The sequence below is a fragment of the Crocodylus siamensis genome, chromosome 1 (genome assembly GCF_052110815.1).
Source record: "Crocodylus siamensis isolate JL-2025a chromosome 1, ASM5211081v1, whole genome shotgun sequence".
In the NCBI taxonomy this organism is placed as follows: Eukaryota; Metazoa; Chordata; order Crocodylia; family Crocodylidae; genus Crocodylus; species Crocodylus siamensis.
In genome coordinates, this window is record NC_143395.1 from 360,577,254 (window position 1) to 360,595,439 (window position 18,186).

At 41.5% G+C, this 18,186-nt stretch overlaps 1 protein-coding gene across 3 annotated transcripts in view; it reads left to right on the top strand.

The window, feature by feature from the left end:
* The window catches only part of NAA16 (N-alpha-acetyltransferase 16, NatA auxiliary subunit), a 99,550-nt gene extending 81,576 nt beyond the window's left edge, over positions 1-17,974 (top strand). For all 3 annotated transcript variants that reach the window (XM_090025046.1, XM_090025054.1, XM_090025065.1), the window contains 8 exons: positions 457-585; positions 2,272-2,485; positions 7,219-7,412; positions 9,276-9,384; positions 10,215-10,313; positions 12,980-13,123; positions 15,850-15,947; positions 16,254-17,974. In XM_090025046.1, coding sequence (XP_089881172.1) covers positions 457-585; positions 2,272-2,485; positions 7,219-7,412; positions 9,276-9,384; positions 10,215-10,313; positions 12,980-13,123; positions 15,850-15,947; positions 16,254-16,454 — 1,188 coding nt within the window. In that variant the 3' untranslated portion in view covers positions 16,455-17,974. The remainder of the gene's footprint in view (positions 1-456; positions 586-2,271; positions 2,486-7,218; positions 7,413-9,275; positions 9,385-10,214; positions 10,314-12,979; positions 13,124-15,849; positions 15,948-16,253) is intronic.
* The last annotated feature ends 212 nt before the right edge of the window (positions 17,975-18,186 follow it).

Sequence of the window (18,186 nt, forward strand, 5' to 3'; positions counted from 1 at the left end):
TCCATGCAAGTCTGTTACCCCAATTCAAAAAACTGCCCCATAGTTTCCATCTGCAGCCAGGAAGTGGACTTTAACCTCGGACTATTCTTTGTAGTACCAGTGTCTGCTATCTGCGAATTCAAGAAAGTTGAGACATAACTGCTTAAAAGTTAAGCAGGTTTTTCAAGCGTTGGAATGTGTATCAGTTTGGCTTGGGGAATATAGAGTAACAGCTAGAAGCTACAGAAAAGATTAGTTATTGTACTGTATTGTATTGTAATAAGAATGATTTTTTTTTTCTTTTGAGAACTTGTGTAACTATTAAATCAGTGACCATTAGCAGATACTGACTGTTTCACCTTGTGTTCATGGATGACTGGTTATTCTTACCAAAAGTCCTATGCTAGTTGTTGCCAAGTGTTAGTCAGGGGCAAGCAGGAGCTGCTGGTATCTATAGTTTAAACTTACTCGTTTCAGGAAGGAACATCTGCTATGGAAAATCTCAATGAGATGCAGTGTATGTGGTTCCAGACTGAATGTGCAACAGCTTATCAGAGATTAGGGAAATACGGGGATGCCTTGAAAAAATGTCACGAAGTGGAAAGGGTAAGTCGCTAAAAAGATTTGAGTTGTTTTTTGTTTTGTTTTTTTTCCCCTGCATAAAAGTCTTCATGCAAATATTCATTGCTTTAATCCAATGGTTCTCTGCCAGGGTGCTGCAAGATTGTTTGAGGGGTGCTGTAGTGCCTGATGCTTGTGAGAAGATGCAAGTGTTGGCTGGCTCCTCCATTAGTGTGGGACTCTGTGCCTGCCTCCCCGCACCACAGCAGCACGTCATGCAGCCGCTCCCACCACCTCTAGGAGCAAGGGAATAAACTGTGCTGAAAAGTGCAATCTTCTGCCCCCCCAGCCCCCCCGCCCCCCCATCTGGCAACCCTTGTTCTGACTGCTTCCATGCTCCATACAGCATAGTCTGCCATAGGCAGGCATGTGTGGGGCTGCTTTCTTTCAGCTTTACTCCTTCTCATCCTCATCCCACATTCCTAGAGCTGGTGGAAGGCGCTGCAGGGAATGGTCCAACATTCAAGCCCCTGGAGCTGTAGGCAAAGCATCAGGGGCCTTTCTCTCACCTCTTCACCTACAGACAGGGGGAAATTGTGGAAAAAGCAGGACATGGGTGAGGTCCTGCTGCTGCTGCCCTCACCTGGCACCAGCCTCTGCACCCTGTGGCCACTGTCACACCCTTCCATCCCCTGCAGGGACACCTGCCTCCTTTGGGGGTTTAAAGACTCAACCGTAAGCTCCCTAATCCCTTGGGATCTCCCTGTGAGATCCTTTTAAGGGTGCCATGGAGTGCAAGAAGGTAAGCACTGTAAGAAATAAATTGGTTTTTAAATGCAGTGCCACTAAATTCTGAAAAGTAATTGTGGAATGTCTTGAGTCTTTAAAAAGTTGTGAACCACTGCCTCAGTCAGTTTGAGAGGAAGATGATGATCTTCTAATGTAAAAATCATGATGTTGACTTAATGCACTTTTAAAACACTGGATATATAGTATTTTTTAATTTTAGGGTAATGTATCTTTATCTGCTTCCATAATTTTGTTCCCTTTTAAAAAGAAAAAGATCCAATAGTGTCAAAACTTCTGATGCACTTTTTTTATCTAAAACTATTAACACACTGATTGTAGCAGTTTCCTTTTTTTTTTAAAATGACAGTTAATGTGATAGTATTTTTAATGATGAAAAAAGATCAATAAACGTTACTGTTCCTTTTTTAAGTTTTTTTTTTCTCTTCGACTGCTTGCAGATGTTGAAAAAAAACAAACAAAAATTAAAGCTCTTTAACTTTAAACTTCTCGCACACCTGCACTGAGCCAGCACATTATTTGGACCCGGCTCACCCAACATCTGTATAGATCGAGCGCTTCAGTGGGGCTTTTTTGGCACTTTTATCTAATAGCTGATTGAATAAAAGCACCAAAAAGCCCTGCTGAAGCATCTGATCTATACAGCCACTGACGAGCTGGGTCGAAGCAACATGCTGCTGCTTCCAGTAAAGCACGTTTTTTGGGTGGTTTTTTTAACATTTGCAAGCAGCCTTTGTCTTCAGTTTATCCTGAGACACTGATATGCTGAAGCACTGGATTCTTCTAAGTACTAATTATTGTTAAAATCTTGCTCTTGATCAGTATTGTCTGTAAACTATACTTCACTTTATATTTTTTAACAGATGGTAATAATAAGAAAATATAAAGCAAGTTTTAAGAAGATTTTTCTTTCTTTTTTTTAAGCATTTTTTTGAGATAACAGATGATCAATTTGACTTCCATACATATTGCATGAGAAAGATGACTCTTCGTGCCTATGTAGACCTCTTGAGATTAGAAGATGTGCTCAGGAAACATGCCTTCTATTTTAAGGCTGCTCGATCAGCAATTGAAATCTACTTGAAGCTACATGATAATCCTCTAACCAACGAAAGCAAAGAACAAGAAGTGAATTCAGGTACCTAGAGAGTAATGAACATTAACATGTCTGTTTCTCAATTAGCGTTTAGAATGCTAAATAATATTAAATTATATGAAACCATTATCTGTTGGTATTTATAGAAGACTTTTCTGTCCTAAAACATTGATTAATGACTGAAAAGATGCCTTGCATTCATTTTATTACAAAAGCTTTTTATAGTATTAAATTGTTAGATGAGCAAAATGGAGGCCTGTACTAAAATAATTGGTGTAGTACATCAAATTATTTTTAAGAAGAAAAATAAAAAATGGAGGTGATTTCCTTGATAGCCTGTTCCAATGCTCAATTACCCTTATAGTTAAGTATTTTCCTCCCCAGATACCTAGCTTTCATCACTTTTGCAACAGATTAAGCTGATCTTTGACCCTGAGTTGACACAGAGAACAAATGGTACGTGTGTGTCATAGAATCATAGAATCAGTGAGTCGGAAGGGACCTAGACAGATCATCTAGTCTGACCCCCTGCCATGGGCAGGAAGGAGCACTGCGGGTAGAAGGGGTCATAAGACCCCAGCCAGGTGCCTATCCAGTCTCCTCTTGAAGATTTCCAGGGAAGATGAGAGCATCACCTCTCTGGGAAGCCTCTTCCAGGCTCTGGCCACCTGTACAGTGAAGTAGTTCTTCCTAATATCTAACCTAAACCTGTCCTCCCATGGCTTGTGGCCATTGTTCCTAGTGACTCCAACGGGGGCCCTGGTGAACAGACTTTCCCCGAGTCCCTGCTGCTGGCCCCTGATAAGGTTGTAGGCAGCCACAAGATCCCCCTTCAGTTTCCTCTTGTGGAGACCGAAGAGATTCAGGTCCCTCAGCCTTTTCTCATAGGGCTGGCCACGGAGGCCCCCAACCATATGAGTGACCCTCCTCTGGACCCTCTCCAGGTTCTCCACATCCCTCTTGAAGTGCAGCGCCCAGAACTGGACACAGTAATCCAGCTGCGGCCTGACCAGCGCTGCATAGAGGGGGAGCAAGACAGCTCTGGACCTGTTAGTGATGCCCCTGTTGATGCATGACAGGGTGCGGTTGGCTCTGCCTATTGCTTTGTTGCACTGGCGACTCGTATTCATCCTGGAGTCAATCCTGACTCCAAGATCTCTCTCTGCCTCTGTGCTGCTGAGAGAGTCAGCCCCTAACCTATAACCATAATGCTGGTTCCCTCTCCCCAGGTGCAGCACTCTGCACTTGTCCTTGTTGAACCGCATCCTGTTCAGATCCACCCACTTCTCCAACCTATGCAGGTCTGCCTGAATGCGGTCCCTGCCTGCCGGTGTATTCACTTTACCCCACAGCTTGGTGTCATCAGGAAACTTGAACAGGGTGCTCTCTACACCCTCGTCCAGGTCACTAATGAAGATGTTGAACAGCACCTGCCCAAGGACTGAGCCCTGGGGGGGACTCCGCTGCCCACACCCTTCCAGGTCGACATTGACCCATCCACCACCACCCTCTGGGTGCGCTCCTGGAGCCAGTTTGCCACCCATGTGACTGCATTCATCAATGCCACAGTCCCTCAGCTTGCCCACCAGAATTGGGTGGGACACTGTGTCAAAGGCCTTCTGGAAGTCCAAGAAGATGACATTGACTTCCTCCTTCACATCTAAGCTCTTTGTTACCTGGTCATAGAAAGAAACCAGGTTAGTCGGGCAGGATCGGCCTGGCACGAACCCGTGTTGGTTACCCCTCAACATCACTTCCCCTGCAGGGCTCTCACAAATGTGGCCCTTGATAATTTTTTCAAAGACCTTCCCTAGGATGGAAGTGAGGCTGACTGGCCTGTAGTGGCCAGGCTTTTCCTTCCTCCCCTTCTTGAAAATAGGGACCACATTGGCCCTTTTCCAGTCCTCAAGGACTTGGCCTGAGCACCAGGAGTCCTCAAACAGCCGTGCCAATGGCTCCGCAGTGACATCAGCCAATTCCCTCAGCACCCACGGATGAAGGTCATCCGGGCCTGCCGACTTGGATACATCTAAGGCCTCCAGGTAATCCTTAACTAGGTCTGAACCTAGTTCAGAGCCTAGCCCCAATCCAGGGTGGGTGGGTGGGTGCGTGCGTTTGCGGTGATCAGTTGTTCTCTGTGTCAACTCAGGGTCAAATATCAACTTAATTTGCCCCGTCTTTTGCCTTGTATGTATCAGTCGTCTGTTACGTATTCAGAAATTATCGTGTCTGCCCTCAGTGCTCTTGCATGCTTGCTTCTCTTTCGGACTGAATCCTTTCCATCATATACTAGGTCATGTTTCTAAATTTCTTATTTTTTGTTTTTTTGGAATCTCCCCAGTTTCTCTAGATCTTAAACTGTGGTCTCAAAACTGGGCATAGTAGTCCAGCTAAGGCCCCACCTGGGGGAAGTAAAGGCATAATCACTTCCCAAGTCTTGCATATATCAAGGATGGTGATTGACAGTTTCAGTAGCATTGTTGGCTTCTGTTTAGTTTGTGGTCCACTATAACCTCTAGGTCCTTCTCTGAAGATAGGTGATTTATTCTGTATAAGGTGGTTAAATTTAGGCCCAAGCAAGCATACCTGCAGCAGTCTATTCCTCTCCAATTGAGTTGTGGAGGAATAGGGTGAAGGAACTGGAGGAAGGAGAGAAGGGCTCAGAAGAAATGAGACACTAAACTGACAAGGAGCTAGAGGGCAGAAGCAAGAATTAGAACTGGCTGGGTGAAGAGACGGAGAAGGCGCTAGAAAGGAGAGAGGGGAGATTCCATTTTCATTGAATGCTAAACCACAAAAGGGTAGCTTACACTTAATGCTGTTTGAGTATGCCCTCACTAACTGTGAAGAAGCTACATGCTCTAAACCAGCTGTGCTCAACTGTTTTCCTTGATAGGCCAGATGGGCAGTGATTGGTCCATCATGGGCTGGATCCAGCTGGTGATTCCGGCATCTGGGTCAGACACCATCCTGACATGAAGAGGTTGGAGCCTAGCCCCAATCCAGACTTGTAGGAGGGAAGCAGTAAGGGGACATGGCCCAGCCTCAGTCCAGCCTTGTGGGGGGGCATGTCCCAACCCCAGTCTGGTCCCAAAGTGGGGAGGGCTGGCCCAGCCCTGACCCAAATGCAGGAGGGAAAGGGAGCATGGCCTAGCTCAAACCAGCCACTTTGGGCTGAGAATTCAGTAGGGTGGTACTGTCACTGCTCCACCACTGCCAAATTTCCCGACTTGTGGGGAGCCCCAAGGACCACATCTGGCCTGCATGGCAAAGATTGTGAACATCCCTGCTGTAAAACTCCACCTTCATTTTACCTTGCAGTAACTTGTTTTGTGTGTTTGTGCCCTTAACTAAAATGTTAGAAATCTCTAGGTACTTACAGGCTACAAACACTAAGATGAACATGGTGATATAGGATTTTTCTAATCAGGATCACAGAAGAGTAAGGCTGGAAGAACCTCAGTAGATCATCCAGTCCAGGGGTAGGCAACTCCCAGCATGCATGCCAGAGCCTGGCGCACACATGCATTTTGCTTGGCACTTATGCCCTGGGGAAGGAGCCAGGGCTGCCCTGTCGCAACAAGAATGAGGCCCCTTGCAACTCTCCTGCCATCTGCCTTTGGCACACCAACATCTTACAAGTTGAGTTTGTAGGTGGTTTTGGCACTCTGCCCAAAACTGTTGCCAATCCCTGATCTAGTCTGTCCCCCTACCCAGGATAGGATCATCTCTGACTAACCACCCTAGCCAAGTAGCATTCCCTGTAAGCTGCATGGCATGCACGGTTATGCAGGTGCTCCTGGCAGCATGGCATGAGCGCGGCTGCACATACCACGCAGCTTAGAGGGAACACTGCAGCCAAATGTACATCTAGCCTGTCTTTGAAAATTTCTCCAATGCTTGACCATTCTCATAGTCAGGAAGCTCTTCCTAATCTCCAACCTAAATTTCCTCTGCTGTAGTTTGAGGCCATTGTTCCTAGTCCTGTCCCCTGTTGCCACAGAGGAACATCTGTCTCCATCCTTTCTGTAATGGCTCTTCAGGTATTTGAAGACTGTTATCAAATTCCCTCTTGGCTTTCTCTTTTCCAGACTAAGTAACCCTAGTTTTTTCAGTCTTTCCTTATAAAGTCGTACTTCCCAGGCCTCTAATAATTTTAGTTGCCTTCTATTGGACTCTCTCTAATTGATCAACATTGTTCTTGAAGTGTAGGGCCCAAAACTGGGCACAGTACTCCAGCTGAGGTATATCAGGAGTATGATTGTTATTACTAAGAATACTAGAAAGAAATTGAGTAAGATTGATGTGTGAAGTAAGCCTAACGTCAAAAAAAATAAAAGCCGTGTATCATCTACCTTTTATAATAAAGCCATCTGAGATCGTTGGGTGAAATGCATTCTGTAAGAACAAGCTATTCGTAACGTCCCATAATATAAATGCTGGAACTCCACACTTCACATTTCAGCTGATTATTGGTTTAAATAACAAGTCTTAAGTTTCAGGAGTTTCATTTTGATTTGGGTTATACAAACTTTGACATGTATTTATTAAGATTACATAAAGTTTTGTGCTGGAAATATATTAAACCATATATTAATGTGTGCATTGTTCTGGTGAGCGAAAAGGATGCTTTTGGAAACCTCGGCAAAAGCACAAACTTTCCTTGTATGAAAAGTCTAGTGAGTCCATGCACTGTTTGAGTAAATCCAAGATTTGTTTTGAATGATATATTCTGTAGGTAAAGTAGATGATACGCTGTCTTTATTTATCTGTAGAAAACCTCTCGGCCAAAGAACTGAAGAAGATGCTTAGTAAACAAAGAAGAGCACAAAAGAAAGCTAAACTTGAAGAAGAGAGAAAACATGCAGAAAGAGAGCGGCAGCAAAAGAATCAAAAGAAAAAAAGGGATGAGGAAGAGGAGGAAACTAGTGGCCCCAAGGAAGAGCTAGTTCCTGAAAAACTGGAAAGGGTGAGTGTAGTATTGCCTGTTAAAAACAGTTAAGCTAGCATGAATTTTATTGATAATCTTTCCGGCCTGACCAGATATAAATACCTTCTTCTAGAATCATGTAATCCACAAGCTTTCATTAAAAGTACATATTTTTTAAAAGTGCATTTCAGCCTCTTGAAGGCTCAAGACAAGCGTAGTGGCTTCTTAACTTGGCAGGGGAAATACCATGTATCTCTGTCCAAGAAAGTTTTCCTGAACTGCATTGCAGGAGAACTGCTCTTCTGGCATGGTTCAGTACCTGCCACGGTGCAGCAGCATTAAGCCCAGGTTATAGAAATGGGAGTTTTCTCCTTTGCTTGCTCCAAGGGTCTTACGGCTGAGGTCAAGCAAAACTCAGGGGCATCCAAACCCCAAACCTCTGGGCTTGGGCCTGCAAGTAGGATGCCCACCAAAAGTTTTGGAAACATCTTGCAGGTAGAGGATGTTTGCTGGTAGTAGTGCCACTTATGGTTCTGGACATTTGGATTTGGAATTTGTTTTGGCTAATTTGGCCTTGGGTGCAAATTAAATTTAAAAAAAAATGTATGTCAAAAAAGAAATAGTCCACTATTTTAACACCACCTTTTATGTTTATTTTTTTATATTTGACAAGTTTGTCAATAATCTATTGATTATATATTGCTGTAGAACCTAGGAATCTGGTCATTAACCATCACTGTAATGTGGTAGTCACTATTAAAGCATGGAAAAAAAAACACATCTTCCCCAAAGAGCTTCCAATTTAAGATGAGTTGGGATCTACTTACTGATGGATAGAGGGTGTACAAGGAAACCATGAGACAATGAGAGAGAACATAAGTAGTGATTATTTTTTTTAATTTAATGTAATTTTTTTAGTACATCAGGTGCCCAAAATGCGGGTCTTTAATTGTTTACCCCCCTCATTTGTGCTTTTTACCAAAGCAGTGAGGTAGAAGAGAAAAAGCACGGAATACACAATTGAAAACCAGTACATTTTTAGAGCTTAAGTGCACTGTTAATGATCACCTGAATATTTTAATTTCTTTCTTAGATTGAGTTGAAAAGTTCATTCTTGTTGCCACTATAAGTTGGTTATAATTTTTATTTGGTAGCTAAACCTATATTACAGCACTTACCTGGAATAGTATGGTATAACAATCATATAATGATCATAGTGACCAACATATAAAGCAGAACTTTCATAACTTCATTATAAAACATGAAAAGATTTCATGGTTCAGCTTAATATCTACAATTACCTTCATGCTTTAATCCTTAGCTTTAATTGTGTTTATGTTCTAAATCATGGGTAGCCAACCTGCTACACAAGGTGTGGGTAGTCCGTGTGGGGCACACAGCAGAGGGTGAGAGCGTAGGCAGCATCGTGGCAGATGGGAGCAGAAAGCAAAGGATTTGGTCAGGCATGAAGTACAGGGCAGGAAGAAGAAAGCAGAACAGAACCTTGGTCAGGGTGTAGAAATTTGAGTAGCATATTGACTAAGAAAAAAGGATCAGAGTGGCACTTGGCAAGAGTACACAGTAAATCTGTGCATGCCTTGCATGCCTGCCAGACATGTTGGTCCCCACTGTTCTTGATCATGAATTCTTGAATGCTGATGAAGATAGTCTGACAGCAGTATTTTACACACCATACAGGTAGCTGAGGAATTGACATACTTGTTTGCAGTAGGTACAAGCGAGATGAGATTTGCTTCTTGTTCCTGTTTCCAAAGCAGAAAAAATGGTCAGTCTGCCGATATGGGATGGTGACTCTTTGTATAAAGTTAAATCTTGAAGTACTTTTGTGATATCAGGCCTCCTTTTATGCTGTAACCTTAATTTTGTCTTCTGTTAAAACAGGTAGAAAATCCATTAGAGGAAGCTATTAAGTTCCTTATACCACTTAAGAATCTTGTTGCAGATAACATAGACACGCATCTTTTAGCATTTGAACTATACTTTAGAAAAGGTAAAGTGTATTCAGTTTTAATTCTTTTCTCTTTTTTTATTTCAACCCATTTTTACCCAACTGTAGCCTAAAATAGAGGAGGCATTTTCTAACATACAGATGTAGAAATTGTGTCCAGTCTTAATGGACATATCTTTTGTAAAGCTTAACATGTCATATAATCTTTCTTTAGCAACACACAATTTATTCTAAAAAGTGATGCAAGGATGAAGGAATTTGTAATTATGTACTAGTAATGCTTTCTATGGAAAAAAAATATTTACATCTAGTTTAACAATGCAGCAATTAGCCAATTAAAAAAAACCCCACTCAAGCACTGCACAATGAAGTGGCCTGTGCAGTGTTGCTAATGGTAATGCCAAACTAGAATGAACCTAAGAGCTGCAATAGTATTTTGTATTTTGGTTTAAAGAGTAAAAGTACAGGCAAAATTTGGACAGGGGTTCATGTTTTTAATAGTTGCATTATATTTACTAATGAAAAGCAAGGGATTTAGGGACTTAATTTTATTTTAACACTTTCAGATAATGGACAATCCTTTAGACTTGGCTGCTGGGTTTTTTTGTTTTGGTTTGGTTTTTTGGAGGACATTTCTATCACAATTGTTTTGTTAAAAAAATTCCAAGCATTTTTAAGTTTCTGAAAGGTGGAGTGTGAACTGGTATAACTTATAGAAAAATGGATTTTTCTTTGGCCAGATGTAAAGGTTATAGGTATAATTGGGTTAATATATGAGATTTAGATTTTGGAGGTCTTTGTAATGAAATAAATGGCACGGCTTTGAAACTGTATAACCTTGGTTTTTTGTTTGTTTGGGTTTTTTTGCACAGGAAAGTTTCTGCTAATGTTGCAATCTGTCAAAAGAGCTTTTGCTATCAACAGTAATAATCCATGGCTACATGAATGTTTGATTAAATTCTCTAAAGCTGGTATGTATAACAAAGGAATTGTAGATTATTTAATGTCCAAGTGTTAACATAAAATGCAGACTAGTGTTTGGGTAGACAGAGATTTTTTTTTTAAAGTAAAAATTCTGTTTTTAATTAAATTACTTTTATTTAAATAAAGGACAATTTAAAGTAAAAGTCTGATTAGCATTTTAAATTAATTATCTTTGTGAAATTTAAAATGTACTAAAATAATTTAATTAAAAATAATATTCAAGTAGTACATTTTAGGGGTGCACCAATTAAAGATTTTTTGGGTGGATTATTAATGAGCCATATCGGCGAATACTGATCTGATTTCCAATCTGCAAGCCCAGCAGCTTGGAGAGCAGTGTCCAGCCAGTATGTCTGTTGCAGGGGGACGCATGTGTTGGGAGGGGGAGGGTACAGATTGAGCCCCCGTAGTGAAGGAGGGAGTGTGGCTGGGACAGGCAGGTGCTGTACAACCAGGGCGGGCAGGGCATGGGATAGTGTCACGAGTAGCTTGTCTGGGGTGCAGGAGGGAGGGATGGCTCCTGCCACTGCATGCACCCCCTGGGGGGCATGTGCCATCCCCTCCCTGGAGCTGCATGCAGGGCGAGGGCAGGCTGCCACTGGGCTGAGGCTCGGGGCAGCACCAGACTCTTCCTGGTGTGGGGGTTGAGGTGGGGCTGTGCTCAGGGCAGGCACTAGGGGAGAGCATTTGGGGGGCTACAGTGAATTTCAGAGTGACTAGCGCCGCCCCCCGCCCCAGCGTTGCCACTTCCTAGAGCATAGCCTTGGCCCAACTCCCTGCTGGGAAGAGCCTGGTGCCACCCCAGCCTGCAGTTGCCCCGTGCGCATATCCGGGGGGCATATGCCACCCATGCCTTCCCTAGGGGTGCATCCTACCTTCCCCATACCCCTTGGACAAGTTGGTTATGGCTCCGTCCTGCACCCTGCCCCACCCCGGCTGTGCAGCGCCTGCCCCTGCCCCACTCCTTCCCTCACCATGGGGGCCTCAATCTGCCTCCCCTTCCCCCAACAGACTTACTGACTGGATGCTGCTCTTCACACTGCTGGGCTGCACTCCTGGCCACGTGCATGCTGTGGCTCCACAGCAACATTATCGGCCACATTAGCCAAAAAAACCTAATTGCTGGTAATGTCAGTTTTCCTTTTATCAGAGCCAATACGATATGGACCAATGTATCAGTGCACCTCTAGTAAGTTTTTGCTGGAGTACACCTTCCTACTTCACAACAAATTCCATATTTCTGTAAAGGGTATATCAAATTGCAGGTATACATTTCTTACTGTTTAATGAGTAATAAGAACAAACTTTTCCTTGAGGAAATGATTAGTGTACAAATGCAAGGCAAGATTAAAATGTTCTTGCTGGCTGAAGTCCCAGTTAAATCTCAGTTTACGTGCAGTATTTAAATCACTTTGCCCTATCCTTTTTTTTTTCTCCCCACCTGTTGTGTGCGTATCTAGACAAAGTTGGGCCCCTGTCCCATCCCCCCCAAATTTTGTCAGTGTTGGAGTCAAGAATTAGGAGTCAAGGATTGGAGCAAAAGAAATCCCATGACATTCAATAAGGACAGGGACAGAGTTCTACACTTAGGGCAGAACAATCCCATGTACCATTACAGCCTGGGAACCAACTGGCTAAACAGGAGCTCTGCAGAAAAGGACTTGGGGGTTACAGTGGACAATAAGATGAATATGAGTCAGTAGTATGCCCTTGCTGCAAAGAAGGCTAACAGCATACTGGGCTGCATTTGTAGGAGCATTGTCAGCAGATGGAGATGATCCCCAACTAGTGACGTTTCCCCTCTATTCAACACTGGTGAGGTCACACCTGGAGTTCTGTGTTCAGTTTTGAGCCTTTGCTACAGAAAGGATGTGGGCAAATTGGAGAGAGCCCAGTGGAGGAAACAAAAATGGTTAGGGGCACATGACTGAGGAGAGATTGAGCAAAGTGGGGTCATTTAGTCTGGGGAAGAGAAGGCGGAGAGGGGATTTAATAGCAGCCTTCAAGTACCTGAAGGGGGGTTGGAAAGAGGATGGAGCTACACTGTTCTCAGTGGTGGCAGATGACAGAACAAGGAGCAAAGAGTCTCAAGTTGCAGCAAGGGAAGTTTAGGTTAGATATTAGGAAAAACTTTTTCTCACTAGGAGGATAGTAAAACACTAAAACAGGTTACCCAGAGAGGTCACGTACTCTCCTCCCTTGGAGGTTTTTAAGACCCAGGGAGACAAAATATTGGCTGGGATGATCTAGTTGGGGATGGTCTTACCCTTAGCGGGGGGTTGGACTAGATGAACTCCTTAATTCCCTTCCAACCCTAATTTTCTGTGATTTCTATGAATTTTTGGTGATATCTTTTATTGTTAATCCGTGTAGTTAAGAGATGTTGATAGTTGATCCAACAAAATCCTTGTCCCGTATATTTCCTGGACCGTCTTGGCTACAACAGTGCTCCAGACCTACTACATCAGTCCTAAAGTCGTTTGATATTTTCCTGAATCCCAAAGAGTGGAAACCATTGGCTTTTTAACCAAGAAGTTTCCCTTTTCTGTGTGCAAAATAAGGTGGTGTCTTTTTAATTAGTAATGACTTTTTAAAGCAAAAGAGGAAAATACAGTAATTTTTTTTGTCATCACCCTTCCCTCCCTTCTTTTAGTATCAGATCATAGTAATCTCCCGGAAATTGTGAGCAAAGTACTAACACAAGAAATGCAGAAAATCTTTATTAACAAAGACTTGGAAAGTTTTAACGAAGAGTTTCTCAAACACAGTGCTACCTCCATTCAGCACCAACTGTCAGGTTTGTTAAGTTTAAATGCTATACAAAATAAGATTGGTTAACTTGGAATAACTGTGTACCATCATTTAATGTCTTTCTCTATACTGCAAGTCACTTTAATTAAAATGTCAAGCTCCACCAAAGGTTGCTTTTGAGATTTCTTCTTGTTGGTAGGGCTTTAACAATCTCCCTTCCAACCAACAGCATGAAACCCATGTCTCTTCCTTCCCTGGAAAGCGCCCTATAGCCAGCACTTTTTTATTGGGGAGTGGGGAGGGGCATGCCCCACCCTTCCTGTTAATTCTGTTGGAATGAAAAGTTTACCTTTTTAATAGAAAATGGCAGAGTCTAGCCCTTGTAGTTACAAAAAAGCCTTGCTCCTTGTCAGGCCACACAGTGAAATAAGATGATCGCTTCAATTTCGACTGTTCAGAACTCTATGGATAACAGTGGAGCAGTTCAAATTATTTCAGTTTTATATTCCTCTTGCTCCTGCTTGGGAAAACTTGTCAGCATTTATTGAAGTTAATTGGAAACAAATTGGTGGTGAAGGATTATTTGTTATCCAGAGTCCAATGCAAAGGAAACTGAGCCCAGGATCCTAGTCTAATTACAGTATCACAATAGAAATCCCAACTCAATCTTGCCTCTCTGAAGAGGAGGGTGTGCACTGGGAGGGCTGATTTGTCCAGGTCTCACTGGTGTTCTCTCCTCTGAAGTAGTGGGTTTTAGTCATGCTCTGATATGTATTTGGGAAATTTTTCAGTCTCTTACAGTGTGCTATAAACATAGTCTTCATAGAAAGCATTGTGTTTTACTGGCTCAATTTTAATTACCTTTTGAGTATAGTAGTTACAAACTAAAAAGATTGTCATGTCATAAACTTTGCCACTCTGGCTTTAGGGGGACCACATCGGTGTCTCACAGTTTATTGATTCAGTATAGTGAGGTTTGCCCATAGTGTAGTGCGTTGCAGTCCAGATGTCTTGTACTGAGGGTGAGAAGATGGCAATTATATATCTGAAAGTCAAACTAACTGCTTTCTTTTTGACCATCATCACTAGTCAAGGTTCTGGAAGTCGGGTGAAGTCCTTGTTGATACCTTTGAAGCTTCAATCTACACTAGTCTCAAACAAACATAGCCAATATAGTGTGTTTTTTATTTATTTTTTTTATGATAAGTTACCCAAAACAGAATATACTCAAACTCCATTTTTAAGCTGATTGTGCTCTGCAGATCTATCAGGTGTATATAAATCCTTAGAAGTTAACTGAAAAAGATTTATTAAGCAAATCTGAGACAGAATGAGTGGGTGCAAAGATGCGTTCATTCAGTAAGAAGTTTCTGAACTTCAAAAGGCATCCGAGCACTGGCAAGTGGCTCTTCAGTGCTGGGGTCCTCACACGCCCAGAACTTGAGAGGACTCTCGTGCAGCCTGGGAGCCCTTTAAAGGTTGCCAGTGGGGACAAACTAGCCTGCAAGCCTCCCTGACAGCTTATGCTGGGCAAGCTGTCAAGAGCCAGCTGCTCTCCCTCCTTCCCTTCCTCCCCTTTGAGAGATCTGGTCAGACATTTGAGTTTGTCCCAGCAGGACAAAGAAGTTGCTGTTTGAATCAGCAGCTTGTTTGTTGTGGATCTGCTGCTTTTTGTGGTGGATTGGCAGTCTTTTTCTTGGAACAAATTCCTTTAATGCCTGGCATGTTACCATTTGTTGTTGGAAGCTGGCATGTATTTTCAAGCTAATGTAACATTTGGAGCAGACCTAAGGTACATGCTTGAAAACAGCACTGCATTGTACTAGGACTACCACAAGTACCACAAACATTATAGCTGTACTAGCCTGCGAAGAGCTCCACAGTAACTCAATTAGTTATATTGCTTCTGGTACCGATGCTACCTTGTATCTTTGCACAGCATTACACTTTACTACATAGATAAACCTTTGGAACACACCAAAATCGCTTCTTCATTTCCATTGTTCAGGCAGTTCAAATAAACTTTTGGGCTTTCAAAACAAATCAGAGTGGTTCTGAGAAGACACTTGTTTAATTCCTTTGTCATTTGTAGGGTGAATCACAACTAGCCAACTGATTTGGATGCCTTACACCAGGGATGTCAAACTCACCCATGTCCCTGTGCTGGATCTGGATTACAGGGCTTCTCTCAGGCTAGTTCCAGACCCAGCAGAAGCAGTGTGGGACTTGCACACCTGGCCATCGCCCACATGCCCCCAACGGGGCTCAGTTGGTGGGAATTTGGTGGTGGACCCTGCTCCTACTTGCATCAGTTCCTCTAGGAGACCCATGGGGCAAGTGAAACAGCACTTCAGGCCTCATGCAGCCTGTGGGACATACCTTTGCCACCCTTGTGTTAGGCACCAAGATAATCCTTGCACTTATATTAGTCATGCTTTTTGACCTCTGTCTTCTTTATTAACTGTTTCCTTAGTCATATTTCAGTGACTGCTGAAGCAAGATACTAACAAGCATGTCATGTTCATCACTAGCAGAATCAAGCTTATGCTTCTAAATGTACTGTAAGATTTTCTGCTATTGTATGTGAAGTGTAAGGGGTGAAAAAGGGAAAACTGATGTGATGGTTTAAAAACTTTAGAAAGTCGCATTCTACATTGATAGAAGGTTTGTATTTCAGTTGTTTCCTGTATCAGTTTATAATTGTAAAAGTAAATGTTGCATCAAAGACACATTTACAGTTTGTTTTAAAAATGCTTTTTTCCTTATGCTAAGGTGCTAAGATGATGTATTTCCTTGATAAATCAAGACAAGAGAAAGCAATTGCTATTGCTACTAGATTGGATGAAACTATGGGAGACAAAAATGTGAAGGTAAAGTAAAAAATTTTAATCTCCATTTAGTGGGGGTGGGAAGTGTTGTCTCAGATGCTGTATGTAAAGTACTAGATAAATGTACTCATTTAAGTTTGGTCAGTATTGTTAGGAGGAATGCTGTTTTGTCTGAAATTATGCTCTTATTGCCAGGACTTTTGGAAACAATATTAATGGCACTTACTACCAGCAGGGGGCATTGCATTCATTCATCAGGCAAGCAAGATTTAGTAACAGCTGCAGGAATGTTTGGTAATAAAACAGTCTAAATCAAATGTATTTACTACTATTCCTGTTTTTCTTTAGATTTTAACAAAGGTTTGTGAGGCACTACTTGATGGCAGCTTTGGAAGCTGTCATAGTCAATATGAAGAATATCGAGCAGCATGTCATAAACTGTTTCCTTTTACTTCTGCCTTCATGCCGGCCACAAATGAGGATGATAGTAGCATTACATCAGTGAACCACACAGCCATTAATCATGATATGCTGTCCAATGAAATTTGAAGTAGTATATATAAGTATATATACTGATATGAAAAAAAATCTCACACTTACCATACAAGACTGGCTGGATACAGATCAGGGTAACTTTTCCAGGTTGTGTTTTAATATCTCTAACAGGTATAAATGAAATATTTGGATAGCTAAATGCAAATGGAGTATGCTAATAGTTGTTTTTTCCTCCCAACAAGAACTGCCAATATTTATGTAAACATTACATGTAATCAGCACTTGTCATATGTTTATATTTGTACAGTTTCAGGTCTTTTAACAAGAAGATCCCTAAATTACAGACATTAAAGACGCTTCTCACCTAAATGTTGTTGCATATAAAAATAAGTGTGATCATATCTTGTTAATAAAAGGATCAGTTGAGCAGATTTTAGCACATTAAGACTGATAAAGTGCTGCTTGTAGCATCCTCCATCACTTTCTGTTGTTTTTTTTTCTTTTCCTTTTTTTAATTTGGTCAGTGTGGTTTCTTTTGAAGCACATAATTATGAAAGTGGTGCCTGTTTTGCATGTTTTTGTCAATTCTGTGTTTTGTATGGAACCAATGCCGGTAGGTACTGGGAGGTCTGACTTATTTACAATTTTTAAGTTTTTGAAAACTGTCTTCTATCTACCTTGTGTTCCATCACTATTGTTAGCTGTTGTTTCCTTAAGTTTCAAATGGTTTAACATTTTAAAAACAGTTGAGTATGCATTAGGAATTCCCTGAAATAATAGAGACTGCGATACACCATTGTCTGTCTGTTCCCCATCCCTTCCTTCCTCCCCACCATTTTTATATTGGAAAGGCTACTCCAAGGTTGGGCAGAAGTGTATGGTACAGTAATGGGGAATATAGCTCTCTTCTAGATTTTATAAATTTGCTGGTAAGTTTACCATATAACTCCATTAAAAGTCTTAGTTGCGGATTTATGGCCAATAAATTTAATACTGTTCTTCCTTAAATACTATTGCTTTGTGTAATATAAAACAAGTAGTATTTAAAGAATGCATTTTATATTTAAAAACAAATTAAGGGAGCACAAAGAGGGTGACAACACATTGCAACAAACTTTTTTCTTACTCTGTATTCTGGTGCATTAATAATTAAATGTACAACATCAAAAATGAAAGTTGGAATCAAATATAGCCATGTAAAGCATAATATTGCTGGAGAAAATGCCTAGACGTGACAGCTTTACATTCTATAAGAACTGCTATCAAAATATAATTATACTGTGGCTTGTACAGAAATAAGTTTTCTGGAAACTGTAATGGAATCATTCAACCAGTTTGTTTTTATTTTACTGCAATGTAAATATTTCAGTAATATTAACTAGCCCCTCTAAGGCAAATATACATTCATGAAGGGGGATTTTATTAAGACAAATAAACTGTTCTAATTAATATGGTCTCCTTTTGTGTGTCATCTGTTTAGATTCAAATTGTTGAACGAAAAGCTCACTGTAAAATAATGCCAACGTATATTATGCTGTAATAAATTATTTTGTACACACTGGCTTTTTGGGGTTTTTTTGCATATTCTGCAGCCACGTATCTTTAAGGTAGGAAATCTTATTTATCATGTTCCTCCCCAAATGTTGCCAGACTCGCTTCTGCAGTGATTAATAGTTTAACATGTAAACTGAGAGGGGAGGGGGGGATTTCTGCATAATTCTCAAACTTTGAATCATTGCTTTTTGTGCAAAATGGACATTTACCCTATTAATATGTCATATGCCCT